The 15,600-nt window shown below is 41.4% G+C and overlaps 1 protein-coding gene across 3 annotated transcripts in view; it reads right to left on the bottom strand.

The window, feature by feature from the left end:
• Window positions 1-1,733: 1,733 nt before the first annotated feature.
• Window positions 1,734-15,600, bottom strand: part of carm1 (coactivator-associated arginine methyltransferase 1) — a 170,636-nt gene continuing 156,769 nt past the window's right edge. For 2 of the 3 annotated variants that reach the window (XM_061845172.1, XM_061845173.1), the window contains 2 exons: window positions 2,722-2,790; window positions 1,734-2,613 (listed from right to left, as the gene is read on the bottom strand). In XM_061845172.1, the coding sequence (XP_061701156.1) occupies window positions 2,474-2,613; window positions 2,722-2,790 (209 nt within the window). In that variant the 3' untranslated portion in view covers window positions 1,734-2,473. Of the gene's footprint in view, window positions 2,614-2,683; window positions 2,791-15,600 lie in introns of all 3 variants that reach the window. The other variant, XM_061845174.1, reaches the window with a different exon arrangement.

The following is a 15,600-nucleotide window of genomic DNA, read 5'->3' as shown; positions in this document are numbered from 1 at the left end:
GCTGGAGCCTATCCCAGCTATTTTCAGGCGAGAGGTGGGATACACCCTGAACTGATCGTCAGACAATTGCAGGGCACATTGAAACAACCCTTCGTAGTCACATTCAGAGTTACAGACAATTTAGAGTCTTTAATAAATCTACCATGCATGTTTTTGGGAGGTGGCAGGAAACTGGAATATCCAGGAAAAAAAAATATGCATGGGACAACATGCTAACTCCACAAAGTGGGATTTCAACCAGAGTCCTCACAACTGAAAGGCAAATGTACTCAGTCATCACTGTGTCGCCTTTTATGTCAAATTATTGAAATAAAGACAGTGACGACCACCAAAAAGTAAATCATGATGACGACATGTTGGTGATGTCGTTAATGGTGATTATGATCTTCCTTGATCATTGCCGGACCATTGAACTATTCCCAGGATTAACCACAGAAGATGGTCTCCAGCTGCTTTGCTTGTCATGGAGATCATTCATAGCAGGTTCTTGTTTGCATTTGATGGTGGACTCCAACTTTTACAACTTTGTGCTCTAGTCAAATGCAGCTTCCACGTCCACTTTTTTTTTTCCAAAATAAAGTTTAAACTAGACCGTGAACATTTATGAAAAAAAAATAATTGTTCAATTAAATTGGGCTCACTACTTCTTGACTGTTCATCACACATTCCCCCAAAGCTGATACTTAGTGTTATAGGAAACTCATCACGAATAAGTAATGCTACCAATGTGGCTTGTTTACAATACATGTCTTGTGCATTTAAATGTGTGTGTGTGTGTGTTTGGGGGGGTTAGTCAGCGCATCGAATTGGGGGAGGGATTAGTGAAATGAGGCTCCAATGAAATCATACTGGCAGTTTTATAAATGAAAACTGACCTTTAAGATCGCAGCGTGGCAAGGGGTTCAGTAAATGGAGTACAGGGATGGTCAACAGGTGGCTTGTGAGACACACTTGAGTTGTCCCTTGATTAATTTTTAAAAAAGGCAAAATTACAAACGTTTCCTCGATTATATCTGTTCAGTATTAAGATGTAAGACGACCATTCACCACTAAAGGAAAAGGTTTCGTAGTAGCTCCACTGGGTCTTTCAACAAATTTAAAGGCAAGCCTACATGCATACATAGACACATCAGCTGTGATTGTTTTGTGGTGCTGATGTGCTATGTAAGACAAATGGAGGCTCATTTTCCTTCGGTGTAAAGGCTTTGTTGTGTAATTACCAAGGACAACACACGAGCATCTTATACATTTGATAAGATACCAGATGACGCTTAGCAAAGTTTACCGTAACATACAGTGGAACTGACTGGGAGGGTACTATATTGCACACAACTCAGTCAGGATTTCGTACAACAAATGTAAGCTGGCTGTTAAGACAAACATTCACCAAACTATGGGTAACACAAAACTACTTGAATGATAATGATGAAGTTCCTTACTACAGTAAAGATTCAGCAATGAATAGCACAATGCATGCCGGGAACCAAAGTTAATATGAGAATTATACTGAAGCTGATGTGTACATTGGTTCAATAAAAACAGACATGCACATATTTTGACCATATTTAAAAATTGCATTTTGTCATACATCTGGTTAAGAGGTCTGTGGTCCTTTGGGGCTTCTTGGTAGCGCTGATGTCAAATTGTGGCCCTCTTCATCATTTCAATTGCCCGTGTAGTACCTGCTCAAGGTCATAATTGATGAGCAAGAACACATCTACAGCAGGCAGAGGAAAAAAAAAAGAGATGCATATTTATGTCATGTCTCAGCATACACGTTCACCAACATGATCCATAGTGAGATGAATCAAGAGTACTTTTATGAAAGACTGCAAACGGAAACAATAACCTAAAATTGGGTGATGAGCAAAACACATTCATATAGATTACCAAAGAAAAATTCCATTACACTTCAGGATATAAATTTGCCTGTATACACAGAACTCCAAGGTTGAAGACATGGTTTTCATGTTTTTTTTCTCTCATTAACTTTATGTCTGACCAGGCATGAAATGAGTGTTGATCATGATGTAATGAAGAACTGGGAGGACAACAACCCTCTCATAGCTGGTGTAGAGCTCTCTATGAATAATATCAGAACCACAACAGTCATTTCATAACACTAAGAAATAAAGAGCTGAATATGAGGAAGGTGAGAAATCTGCCGTAGTTCAAATGTTCATTGGTATCCAACGGCCTTAGGAATCTAAACCAAGAAGGGGACATTTCAGCCATGTTAAAGAGTCGGACGGATATGAGGGTGCTTGAAAGGTGATGTAACATAATGGATACAATATAACAGAATGCCGATGTTGTACAAGGGGTTATGTGCCAGGAAAGCACTGGTTTTGGTATTGGCTGTGGTCCATGGGTCAACTGGATTCAGAAGAGGTGGAGGCCAAGGTATTTTTACAAGGAAGTCTTTGTCACGCAGAGATGGGCAGGTTAAAGGGGTCTTTGAAAAGTCCTCATCTTAACTGCCATAATGCATGGTGTTACTGGGGATGACCATTGGAGAAGCCATAGAGATTGCAGCACCCCCCATGGTAAATTGGTTGGTGACCGGATAGTAAGCACCACTGCTACTGGGACCTGACTGGCCTGTTGTGGCGCCTGAAAAAAAAACCCAAAGCATTACATTCAAGACTCCCTCTGACTAGCATGACAATTTTCTGCTGCTTACCAATGTTCTGTACTGTGTTGATTATTAACTGGACATACCCTGGACAATTCCTGTGCTCATGATGGAGCCCATCCTGGAGTGGGTGTGGTTCACAATACCTGTGTTCACTATGACAAACAAACAAAAAAAAAATAAAATATATATATATATATATATTATAATTACTTAAAAAAAAATATCAAAAGCAATATTTTCAAACATTGATACGAAAATGACTGGAGATAATTCATATTTCAGGAGGACACCGCTGCCAAGTACAAAGCCAAGATTTTAAAGGAGGGGCTAAAAGATAGCTCGAGGACAAGGGTGTCAGACTAATTTTTGTCGCAGGCCACATTGTGCTTATGGTTTCCATCAGTGGGATGACTGAAAATAAAAACCTTTACTTGCTTCATATTTACACATTAAATTTATGAACTAGTTTTGAAATCAGAAATCAAGGGTAATGGGGTTTTCAACTGTTGTGGATGTTTAGTAACACAAAAATGCTTGCATTGACTCAATGTTATTCATATAATTTTAAAAATTTCTACAGATTTTAAAAAAGAATCATGGAATTTAACACTGATGATTTTCCTTCACGGTGCACATAAAATCATGTAGCGACATGCATCTGGTCCCCGGGCCTCGACTTGCGACACTCTTGGTCTAGGAACATCCTTGATTGGCCCAACCACAGCCCAGACCTGTATCTAAATGAAAATCTCTGGAGATGTCTAAAAATAACTCGGATGTGACAAGTCGGTGTTTCAGTCTCTGTCAGTTGGGGAGTTCCAGTGCCCAACAATTTTAAAAGATGACCAATGAATATATCACCTGGATTTTGTTTGAAATGGAACAATAAATAAAAGTTAATGTTCTTGAAAAGAACTGAGAAAAATGTCTGGTAATGTGGTTGAGGGTTAGATTTACTGTAGATGCAAATCAGGACACAAGCTTTTCTGACAAAGTTAGAAAAACTAGTGATATACGTTGGACCGAAAAAAAAGTATTTAACCAGCCACCAATTTTGCAAGTTCTCCAATTTAAAAATACGAGATATGGCTACAATTTATCATATGTATATTTTACCTGTGAGAGACAAAATGAGAAAAAAAGAACAAATAATCACTGTCTGACTTTTAATGAAATAATAAATTATCAAGATTTCTGGCTCCCACAAAACTCAAAATAAAAATGAATAACGAATGCTGCGTTTTCAACAAGAAATGGACTGCCAAGTGCTTCTTTACAAATTCAATGGTAAAGCTGTATACTAAATTTGTTCAACACAGGTCGCTGTGTTAAAAGACAATTTGAAATGTCAATACATGACCAAACATGAGGATGAATACAGAAATCTGTCAGATGAACAGCGGGACAGGGAGTCCGATGCATTGCTAAAAAAACTGTGACGAAACTGTGAAGCCAACAAAACGTTGCACAACCAGATATGCAGCCGTCAGGACAAGTTATGTCATTTCTCACATATTCGCGCCCCCCCACACCCCCCCCACAAAAAATAGTAATTTCTGATGGAGAATTAACTAAGGAGTGATCATTGGAACCCATTATGTTGATATCCCTTGAAAAAAGGGGAGCATTAGAGAATGTGCCACTCTCCTGATGCAGTGTAACGAGGCGGCTTGAGGACATCACTGGAAACTTGGAGCTCCAGCACGAGAACAAAGCGGCCGACTTTGACTATTTTTCCTCTGGTGTTGGATGAGAGCTGCAATGTACGCGACACCGCCCAACTGCTCATCTTCTACGCGGGATAACTGCAGACTTTCAAATCATGGAGGAGCTAGCAGATAATCAGCTTTAATGGCCAAGTGTGTAAAAACACAAGGAATTTATCTCGGGCAGTCAGTGCTGCCCTAGTACGACATAGCAACAAGAACAAAGAACAAGATACATTTCTGTTTATAGGGACAATAACAAAGTGTATTGTACATAAGGAAGTGTTGGGTAAATCAGTGTTAAAAATTAAGCATGTTTTTGGTGCTGTAACTGGAACAGTTGATATTATCAGAGCGAGAACAATAAATCAATGTTTGTTCCATTTTGGAGGAAAATTTAACAGAACATAGTGAGAGAGGTCAGTCTCACTGCTGGATTTTTGTTCTTCCTTCTTCCCTCAAGAGGAGAACTATCCACACCTGAGAAGGCATGGTCAGATGATTCTAGTCCTCTTTGGATCAACTTACATATGTGAACAGACATTCTCAGTCATGAAGTTCGATAAATCCAAACACAGATCCTCTATCACTGATGACCATGTCTCACCTGTCCTTCGCATAGCCACCTCAGACATTTAGACAGATTTCAACACCCTCTTTCAAACCCAAGATAGACTTGATTAAACTCACTGAAGAGGTCAAATTAAGTGAAAACAAGTTATAAATTTCAGTGTTTATGGAGATTAACAAGTTAAAAATAAATTGCACGGATGTGGTGATTGCTTATATTACTCAGGGTTCATACACTTCCAGAGAATCAAAATTCCATGAATTTTCCATGACTTTCCAAGTATTAAATACAAATTTCCATGACTAATATTGGATTTGACTGATTGTGGTAGACAGCAATATTTCAGCTATATGATCATGTGTTTTCACTTCAATAATAAGTGCCACAGCTTATCAATGTAGTAGACGCCTCATAATGACTGTGAAATTTATGTTTAGTAAAAATATAAATTATAATTACATGTTGAACATATATTTTTATCTGAGGTTAATGTTATGTTGCCGATATTTAAAATACAGAATTAGCTATTTATGCACTGTATTGTCTGTGTTTTCATCCTCAATCAGGTTGTGCCAAGGTAGAATTTTAACATTATACACCAGCTTATCCTGTACTTTCTACTTTGGCTTCAGACCAGACCTCTTTTACTCAAAAAAAAAAAAAAAGAGAAAATCTCATCCAGTTGCACCACTTTTTCTTCTATTATTCACATCACCCGACATTCATTAAAGCAACAGCACTTTTTATTTTTTTACTTTTATCATTATTATCGAGCGTAAACACGAGCAGCATGTGTAACTCTTTGCTCTACGCTGCCCAGACTGTGTGGGTGGACGGTGTTTGTAATTATGAGTATACCCCTTTAAGAGCCGAAGGTGGGCGGATTCGGGTAAACTATCATGAGAGTGTGCTTCCGTGTTGGGGGGGGAAAAAAAAAAAAAAGTCAGTCTGTGGTTCACAGCGCTGGATTGGTTTTCATGTGCGCTGAGAATGTCTATGTATTTCTACTCGTAACAAATTTTATGCGTGTGATTTTTCGTGCTCGACTGTGCAGATTTGCGAGTGCGATCGCGCTAGTTAAATCACAGTGACTGAAAATCCCATGACATTCCCTGACCCAAGTCAAATATTTTATATTTACCGGACTTTTACTGTGGTCAGGTGAGACCAAAGGCAACATTTATTTCCATGATATTCCAGAAATTCCCTGACCCGTACGAACCCTCATTACTTATATAGGAGTGTTTTCTCATTTGACATACACAACACAATTTCACATTTATATAAATATTTACAGAATACATGAATCCCTCATTTTTTTGCGGTTAATGGGGACTAGAACCCTCGTGAAATGTGAAAAACCGCAGTGTAATCTCATAGGCAAAATCTCTAATAGGTGAGATATATAACTGGTTCACTACGTCATTAGACCAGGTGATATTGCCATATTGCCGGTCAAACAACGCATTGTTGCAAGTTAATTCCGTTGAGATGAAACAAAAATATGTCTTATAGCATGACACCCAGAGTTTTGTACGAGACCGTTAAACATTTAGAAGGTGATAATAAACAAAGGTACGTGGAAAGATTAGAGACACTTGGCATAGAGGATCCACGTTTAATCACAAATTCGATGTTTTCGTCGAGAAAAATTTCGACTGTTTATTCACTTCAGCTGGTCTTGGACAACTGGATATACACATGTATCAGGTGAATAAGTCATGGAGATTTACATGGAAGAGTTTGAAAGCATATAAAAGTCTGGACGAAAACTAATACTTTGCTGTGCTCTAATACGTTGCTGAATCTGTTCTCAATCAAGACAAAATCCCCCATACTGATGGACCTACTCAGATTTTTTCAATACTTTTTACAATTTTTTTTAAAAATATGCATTGTTCTCAAATGAGTCAACTTGGCATTATAAATACATCTTGATAACTTGAGATTGAGAAGAATAATTCCTACCTGAAATGAAATGATCGCAACACAGGCGTGTATTTCGTTGGGTACAATCTAGCAGCTGGTATTCTACAGAATGATATCTTTGAAGAACTGACTCGTCTATTGTGGCAGCAAACAGCATAACAGGTCTCGGGCAATTTGAAAAATCTGCACCGGTTCAATGACTCCCGCACTGCCAAGCAGCTCGGTTTGACCGGCAATATGGCGCTGTACAAACTATGATGTGACAAGCTCTATACTGATGGTGACAATTACAGGCCTATCCTTAGGTTTCTGAGTTGGTAAACTTGGACAGTTGGTGGCTGACTAAATACTTTTTTTCCTCACTGATATACACAAGCTGTGCAGCCTCGATGAATTCACCAAATTGTCACCGCGTATGTCAGTTTCTGAGAGGAGGTGTGTGTACCAAGAACTTTTCGCACGTTCAATAACAACAAGCCGTGGTTCTCAGCCAGCAGACAACTACGCCAGGCTAAAGAGATTGCAGATCGTAGTGGGGACAGGGCCCTCTAGAAGCGCACTAGAAACCAGCTGATGAAAGAAATTAACATTGCAAAGAGGAACTATAAAGTTAAACTGGAAAACATATCAGCGCTAATGACACCAAATCAGTTTGGCACAATTACAATTGAACACTCATTACAAGCGACGTTCTCCCCCAGTAGAAAACAAGAGCGAACTACCCGGCGACCAAAATGGCCTTGACTGCGGATTTGAAATAGACACTTCCAAACCACGTACCCACCAAGCCCCACCACCTTGCATTCCACCAATTAACATCCATGAAAGCGACAGACAGATCTTCAAACAACAAAAGATCAGCAAAGCGCCGGGCCCAGACCTTGTGTCCCCATGCCTTCAAATCTGCTCTGACCAACTTGCTCCCGTCTTCACAAAGATATTCAACAGGCCTCTACAAATGTGTGAAGTACCAACCTGCTTCAAACGTTTCACCATTATACCGGTCCCCAAAAAATCCATAGTCTCAGGTCTACAGGACTGTTACCTTGTCGTCTGTGGTCATGAAGTCCTTTGAACGCCTTGTGCTGGACACCCTCAAGAGCGTCACAGGTCCCCAGGTGGACCCACTGCAGTTTGCCTATCGAGCTAACAGGTCTGCCGATGAATCCTTGAACAACTTGACAGTGAGGGTACCTATGCGAGGATCTTGTTGGTGGACTTCAGCTCTGCGTTTATCACCATCATCCCTGAATTCCTCTCCTCTAAACTTCTCCAACTCAGTGTCTCGCCTGCCATCTCCCAGTGGACCGACAACTTCCTGACGGGCATGACACAGCTGGTGAGGCTCGGGGACACCACCTCATCCACGTGCACTATTAGCACTGGGCACCCCAAGGTTGTGTCCTCTCCCCTCTCCTCTTTTTGCTCAACACTAACGACTGTACCTCGTGGCATGTGACTAACTCCTGAAGTTCGCAGATAACACCACGGTCATCGGCCTCATCAATAACGGCGACGAGTCTGCATATCGACAGGAAGTGGAGCTTTTTTGTGGTCAACATAACCTGGAGTTGAAGATTCTAAAGACTGGAGAGATGATCGTGGACTTCAAAAGCCATCTTCACCGCAGGTGCCTCTGACGCTGTCCAACTGTCTTTTGTCAACTGTCAAGACCTTCGTGTTCTTGGGAATTACAGTCTCAAAGGACCTGAAGTGAGAGACAAACATCACCTCCATCCTCAAAAAAGCCCAAGCAAAGGATCCACTTCCTGCGGCTTCTGAGGAACCACGGCCTGTCACATGAGCTGCTGAGACACTTCTATACAGCGGTCATCCAATCAGTACTGTGTACCTGCATCAATGTCTGGTTTGGGGTTGCCACGAAAAAGGACCAACTCCGAATGAAACTGACACCCAGCGCGAACTAGGTCCAGAGCGGGCAGGATCCTTTCGGACCCTCCACAACCTGGCCACCAGCTCTTCCAGCTCCTTCCATCAGAAAAGCGCTACAGATCAATCAAAGTCAAAAGTAGCATCTGGCAATTAAGTCAAATTCTTGATCAGCGAATCAACAAATTTTTTGCCTTATGCCATGTTTGGAGACTCACTCACATCCTGCTGGTTCAATGAATATTAGTGTATATAGTCATGGGAGAATGTTTTGTGGTCAGGTGAGACCAAAATGTAACCTTTTGGTCATAATTCCACTAACCGTGTTTGGAGGAAGACGGATGATGAGTTCCATCCCTAGAACACCATCCCTACTGTGAAGCCTGCAGGTGGTAGCATCATGCTTTGGGGTTGTTTTTCTGCAAATGGGACAGGACGACTGCACTGTATTAAGGAGAGGCCAGACCACAGCCATGTATTGTGAGATTTTGGGGAATAACCTTTTTCTCATGTTGTTCCCTGTTCTTTGTTCTGAATGTCGTACCAGGGCAGCACTGACTGCCGGAGAAAAAGTCCTTGTGTGCTTTTACACACTTGGCCATTAAAACTGATTCTAATTCTCATGTGATTAGGGGCTATGCTCCATGGTTGGCATGTGACCTAAAGCTGAAACAGAAATTCTGTAAGGAACTACATGAAATAGTTCTGAGCATCCCAGACACAGAGTCTTATTATTGGTGCAGATTGTAATGGAGACATTGGAGAAAGAAATAGGGGTTATGGGTAAGTCTGGGATCCAAAAAAGTGACTGAGGGAGAAATGGTGGGAGACTTTGCAAAAAGAATGGAAATTGCTGTATTGAACACTTTTAAATACTTTGTAAAAATGTGTTATTTTTACAGAAGAAGCAGGAACATCGGGTGACCTCATAGAGCGCCGTAGAAGGGCCCAGTTGGATTACATTTTGTGCAGAAAATGTAATTGACAGGGCACTTAACCACGCCTCCTGAAGTGACGTCACGCCACGTGCGCCTACGTCAGACAAACAATTAGCAAAAAGGGCGGCGCAGCAAGAAAAGAATAGAGCGAAACTGTCCGATTTACTGGCTGATTTCTCACTCGCATTCTTAGCTAACAGTGAAATACCGTTGAAAAGCAGACAGCAAGGCTTCAAGTATTTCAGCGAGGGGTATTTCAATGGTATTTACATGCATATCGACGGAGAAACCATTGATATTAGCGCGAGATCTTTCAAGAGTCAGAGGAAGACAGAGAAGCCACATAATATATTATACCCCAAGGACGAATTCGTCATTGACAGTTTCCTATTTTCGTGTTACATATCACACTTGAGTGCAGAATCTGTATATGTATCTGTATAGCCGTTTGTGAACTGCCGTATGAAGGAAAAGAAGAAGGCGAGGCTTGATTTAAGAGTTGTTTCTCTCGTTTTCTTTGTGTAACGTCACGCGCTCCCCTCAATAATTATTCTTAAATTAGTGCCGAACCTACGTAAGTCCCGACCGAGTACGACAATCACTACTTTAGTGTCCTCAAACATCCGTCCTTCAGTCTTGGTGTCTCGGTGCACGTTGAAGGTTCTTAGGACTGCTAGTCCGGTTTAGCTTAGCTCACCGCCAACAAAGAGACACCTTTGTCAGACCATCGCAAAGTATCGCTCAACACAGATCAAGTGTGTCAATCATTCACACGTAGCTATGTTATGCAAACGAAGAACTGCTAATTCACTTATATGAGACATGTATTGAAAATCAAATATAGGGCATACTTTCGTGCAAACAAAGTCCTGTTTAGCTTCACTCGGAAGCGCCGAACAGAGACACGTTTGTGCAGTCAGATCGCAAAATATCGCTCAACACAGATCAAGTGTGTCAATCATTCACACTTAGCTATGTTATGCAAGCAAAGAACTGCTAATTCATTTATATGAGACATGTATTGAAAATCAAATATAGGGCATGCCTTCGTGCAAACAGTCCGGTTTACCGTAGCCGCGAACAAAGGGACATGTTTGTGCAGTCAGATCATCGCAAAATATTGCTCAACACAGATCAAGTGTGTCAATCATTCACACTTAGCTATGTAATGCAAGTGAAGAACTGCTAATTTATTTATATGAGACATGTATTGAAAATCAAATATAGGGCATACCTTTGTGGAAACACAGTCCGGTTTACCGTAGCCGCGAACAAAGGGACACGTTTGTGCAATCAGATCATCGCAAAATATCGCTCAACACAGATCAAGTGTGTCAATCATTCACACTTAGCTATGTTATGCAAGCAAAGAACTGCTAATTCATTTATATGTGACATGTATTGAAAATCAAATATAGGGCTTACCTTCGTGCAAACATATCTGTTCAGGTTGATGGATTCAGTTGATGATGCGGTCTTCCACAAAGTTTGATCCATCGAAAACATTTTTCGTACTGGGTCTTCGGTTTTGGAAAAGGTACAAATTGAACTCTACCAACTAGCCTTTCAGGATACCTGTCATCACTATTATAAAGTCCGTGACTACACCGCTTAACCATATCTATTGTTAAAGAACCCAAATACGTGATAAAACGCTAACAAAAGCTATACTGGACCATACAACGTTGTCTGAGGAAACTGCGGGTCCCAAAAAGGGGCGTGGTTTATGCCGATCTCTGGCCTCTGATTGGTCAGCGACGCGGATGACGCAATTTCTACGGAGGGGTCAATTGATATCTAATTGACTGAGTGTAATGTTGTGGTCAGGGAGTGTGTTGGTAGACATAGTATAGTGGTGTGTATGATGACTCTCGTGATGGGAAGGAAGGTTAAGAAGACACAGTTTGCCCAGAGAACCATGTAATGGAAGTTGAGAAAGGAAGCGTGTTGTGTGGCTTTTCAGGAAAAGGTGAGACGGCCTCTTGATGGACAGGAGGAAACTGGACTACTACAGTGGGACCTTGACATACGAGTTTTCTGAGATACGAGCCGCAGCTGAGACAATTCTTTGCTTTGTCTCGCGACCCAGGATTTGACATATGAATGATGGCTTGTAGATGTTGCCGAGATTGTTAAAATGCTGAAATGCACAGAGGTTCCGCTCAGCTTTTCGAGCTTCACTCTGTCTTTCCACCTGTGAAACTTGGCTCGGTAGCAACTCTGTGCAGCTGTGCTCGCATTGTTATTTTGAATTTCGTGGAAGTGAATATTCAACCATTCTCAACCATACGGCTCGAGAAAGCAATTGCTAAGGAAAGTGGTGAGAAGAAGAGGATGATGTTGATGGAATAAAAATGTGAAATAATAAAATACAGATCAGTGAGTGACTTGCCAAAGAGGAATGACCGTTCTACGTCAACCATACCGTAATGTCCTCTGTCATGGGCAATGGGGAAAAGGAGTGACCACTTGGTTTTAGTCAATTTTTATTCATTATGCCGAACACTAACTAACTACGAGCTGATGTTTGGCCACATATTCCAGCTCAGTCTACCTTAAGCCGCCCCCCTCTGCTCTTAAAGGGATACACTCATAGTTACAGACACTTTATTACAATATGTACAATTCTCAAATAGAAGGAATACATCAAACCCATAACGCCAGCCAAGGGTTGAAAATAATTTCAAAGTACGGACCCGAGGAGGCGCCGATAACGGAGGAATTAAAGGAGCTACATATGCAGTAGCATGAGAGGTGCAGAGTGAGACTTCTGATGAGGACAAAGAGGTGGAGGTTATCTCTACCACCAAGATAAAAAGTGTTAGCAATGTGGAAGAAATTTTCAGATTTTGTAGTGAAGAAACGTCCAGAAAATGTTGCAACTGGTTGTTCATTGGCGGTATGTAATGACAAAAAGAGGCAGAAACAAAGCTCCTTCGACAAGTTTTTTATTTTTTTTAAACAGCCGTCTGTCGACAGAATGGGTCGGAAAAAAGGCAAAAAATGTACAAGGGAAAAGACCGAAAGATAATTAGGCAAAACTGAAAAAAAAATTGTACAGAAGCGATTAAATTAATTTAAGTTTATTCATTAAGTGTACAGTAGCATTAAGCATGTAGCTAAGTGAAATGATGCACATTAAGTTCGGCAAAAGTGAAAGAAAAACAACTTGTTGCAATTAAGTTCAAAGATTGTCTTCTTTTTCTTTTGGCTTGTCCCATGAGGGGTCGCCACAGCGTGTCATCTTTTTCCCTCTAAGCCTATCTCATGCATCTTCATCTCTAATACCCACTGTCCTCATGTCCTCCCTCACAACATCCATCCACCTTTTCTTTGGTCTTCCTCTAACTCTTTTGCCTGGCAACTCCATCCTCAGCACCCTTCTACCAATACACTCACTCTTTCGCCTCTGAACATGTCCAAACCATCATAGTCTGCCCTCTCTAACCTTGTCTCCAAAACATCTAACTTTAACTGTCCCTCTAATAAACTCATTCCTCATTGTCAGGTTCACCAATCAGACATTCATTAAACAGGACAAAAAAGGAAGCAAACACACCAGTTCAAGTCTCGCGAGGAGAGAGGAGAGGAACTGTCTCCTACAATTCACCACTGCACTCTCTGATTATCTTCTCCTCAGCACCTCTATTTAGTTTTAAGACGCCCCTTATTTACATGGATGTTACAAAAAGGAGACGACAAGCAAAACAGTTTGAAACAAGGTGTACGTTTGTTCACGTGCGTGTGCATGTGTGGAAGATTGCTGAATACATGTGTGGTCATTTCTTTAACAGGCAGCAGTTCTAACAGTTCTGATGATTAGATGTTTTCGTTCTTGATGATTAGATGTTTTTGTTCTAGCTATCTCCTGCTAGTAGGCTGCCATGTTATCTCGAGCAGAGCATTTCTTTATTGGAAGCAGATGTATGATAATTATGATCACAATTATTCCTACACTCATCTTATCCAACTTGTTCACTCCAAGAGAGAACCTCAGCATCTTCATTTCTGCTACCTCCAGTTCTGCTTCCTGTTGTTTCTTCAGTGGTACTCTCTCTAATCCGTACATCATGGCCGGCCTTGCCACTGTTTTATAAACTATGCCCTTCATCCTAGCGAGACTCTTCTGTAACATAGAACACCAGACACCTTCCGCCAACTGTTCCACCCCGCTTGGACCCACTTCTTCACGTTCTTGCCACACCCTCCATTCCTGTCCATGGTTGACCAAGTATTTGAAGTCGTCCACCCTCGCTATCTCTTCTCCCAGGAGCTTCACTCTTTCTCCTCCGCCCCCCACATTCATACACATATATTCCGTTTTATTTCGGCTCATCTTCATTCCTCTCCATTCCAGTGCGTGCATCCATCTTTCTAATAGATGCAGTCCCACATCCACGTTAAATTCTTCTGACACATCGAAGACACATCTCACCGCTGTACAGCTGCCCTCATACATGTCCTGTACTATTCTAACATATTTCTCTGCCACACCAGACTTGCGCATGCAGTACCACAGTTCCTCTCTTGGTCCTCTGTCATAGGCTGTCTCTAGATCCACAAAGACACAATGTAGCTCCTTCTGACCTTCTCTGTACTTTTCCGCGAGCATCCTCAAGGCAAATAATGCCTCTGTGGTACTCTTTCTTGGCATGAAACCATACTGATGCTCGCAAATACTTACCCGAGTCTAACCTCCACTACTCTTTCCCATAACTTCACTGTGTAGCTCATCATCTTTATTCCTCTATAGTTTCCACAGCTCTGAACATCGCCTTTGTTCTTAAAAATGGGGAATAGCACACTTTTCTTCCATTCTTCTGGCATCTTCTCTCGCGCTAGTATTCTATTGAATCAGTTGGTCAAAAACTCCACAGCCACCTTTCCAAATTGCCTCCATACTTCCACTGGTATGTCATCAGGAACAATTGTCTTTCCATTTCTGTTCAGTGCCTTTCTAATTTCCCCCGTTACTGACTTACCCCATCATTGCCACTTCCTGGTCATTCTTCCTTGCCTCTTCAACTCTACCTTCTCTTCGTCTATGTTCTTGCCTCTTCTGGAAATAAGTGTTCACTACAGCCATTTCCATCCTTTTTGCAAAGTCCACCACCATCTGTCCCTCAAAGTTCCTTTCCTGGATGCCGTACTTTTCCATCACTTCTTCATCGCCCCTGTTTCCTTCACCAACATATCCATTACAATCTGCACCAATCACAACTCTCACTCTCCCTGGGATGCTCAGAACTACTTCATCTAGTTCCTTCCAGAATTTCTCTTTCATCTCTAGGTCACATCCTACCTGTGAGGCATAGCCGCTAATGACATACATAACACGCTCAATTTCAAATTTAGCCGGGTTGGCATTTTGAGGGTGGCAACGGATTAATGCCATTACATTCATTTCAATGGGGAAATGTGCTTCGGAATAAGCTAAGTCAAGGGAAAAATTAAACTCGTATGCCAACATACCACTGTCCAGCCAAGGTGATCAGAGAGACAGGCAGGAGAATACTTGGAGTGTTATCTGGTAGGGAAAGAAAGAAGGAGACTTGGAAGTGGAACCTCAAAGTAAAGTAAGTCATACATGAAAGGTTAGTGAAAATAAGTGGGACACAGAACAGGAGAGAGGAGAAAAGAAACATTGAGAATCAATGTCGGGCTCCGATCGTGGTGGCGAAGGCTAAACAAGAGACAAATGAGAAAATGGATGCCAGGTTGGAAAGTTTTTTTTGTGTTCTTTTCGGCTGTTGGATCAAGCAGAATGGAGAATCTGCAGGTGCAGCTTGGTGGGTGGGTGGTGTGGTAGGGTCCATTTCAAATCTGCAGGTAAAGCTATTTAGGTCGTCGGCTCGCCCGCTATTGTTTTCTCCTGGTGAAGAACGTCGCTTGTTATTAATGAGCGATTGTAATCCGGGGCAGGCTGAT

The sequence above is a fragment of the Syngnathoides biaculeatus genome, chromosome 16 (genome assembly GCF_019802595.1).
Source record: "Syngnathoides biaculeatus isolate LvHL_M chromosome 16, ASM1980259v1, whole genome shotgun sequence".
NCBI lineage: Eukaryota > Metazoa > Chordata > Actinopteri > Syngnathiformes > Syngnathidae > Syngnathoides > Syngnathoides biaculeatus.
The sequence above is the reverse complement of the archived record's forward strand: the minus strand, read 5'-3'. Positions and strand labels throughout refer to the sequence as shown.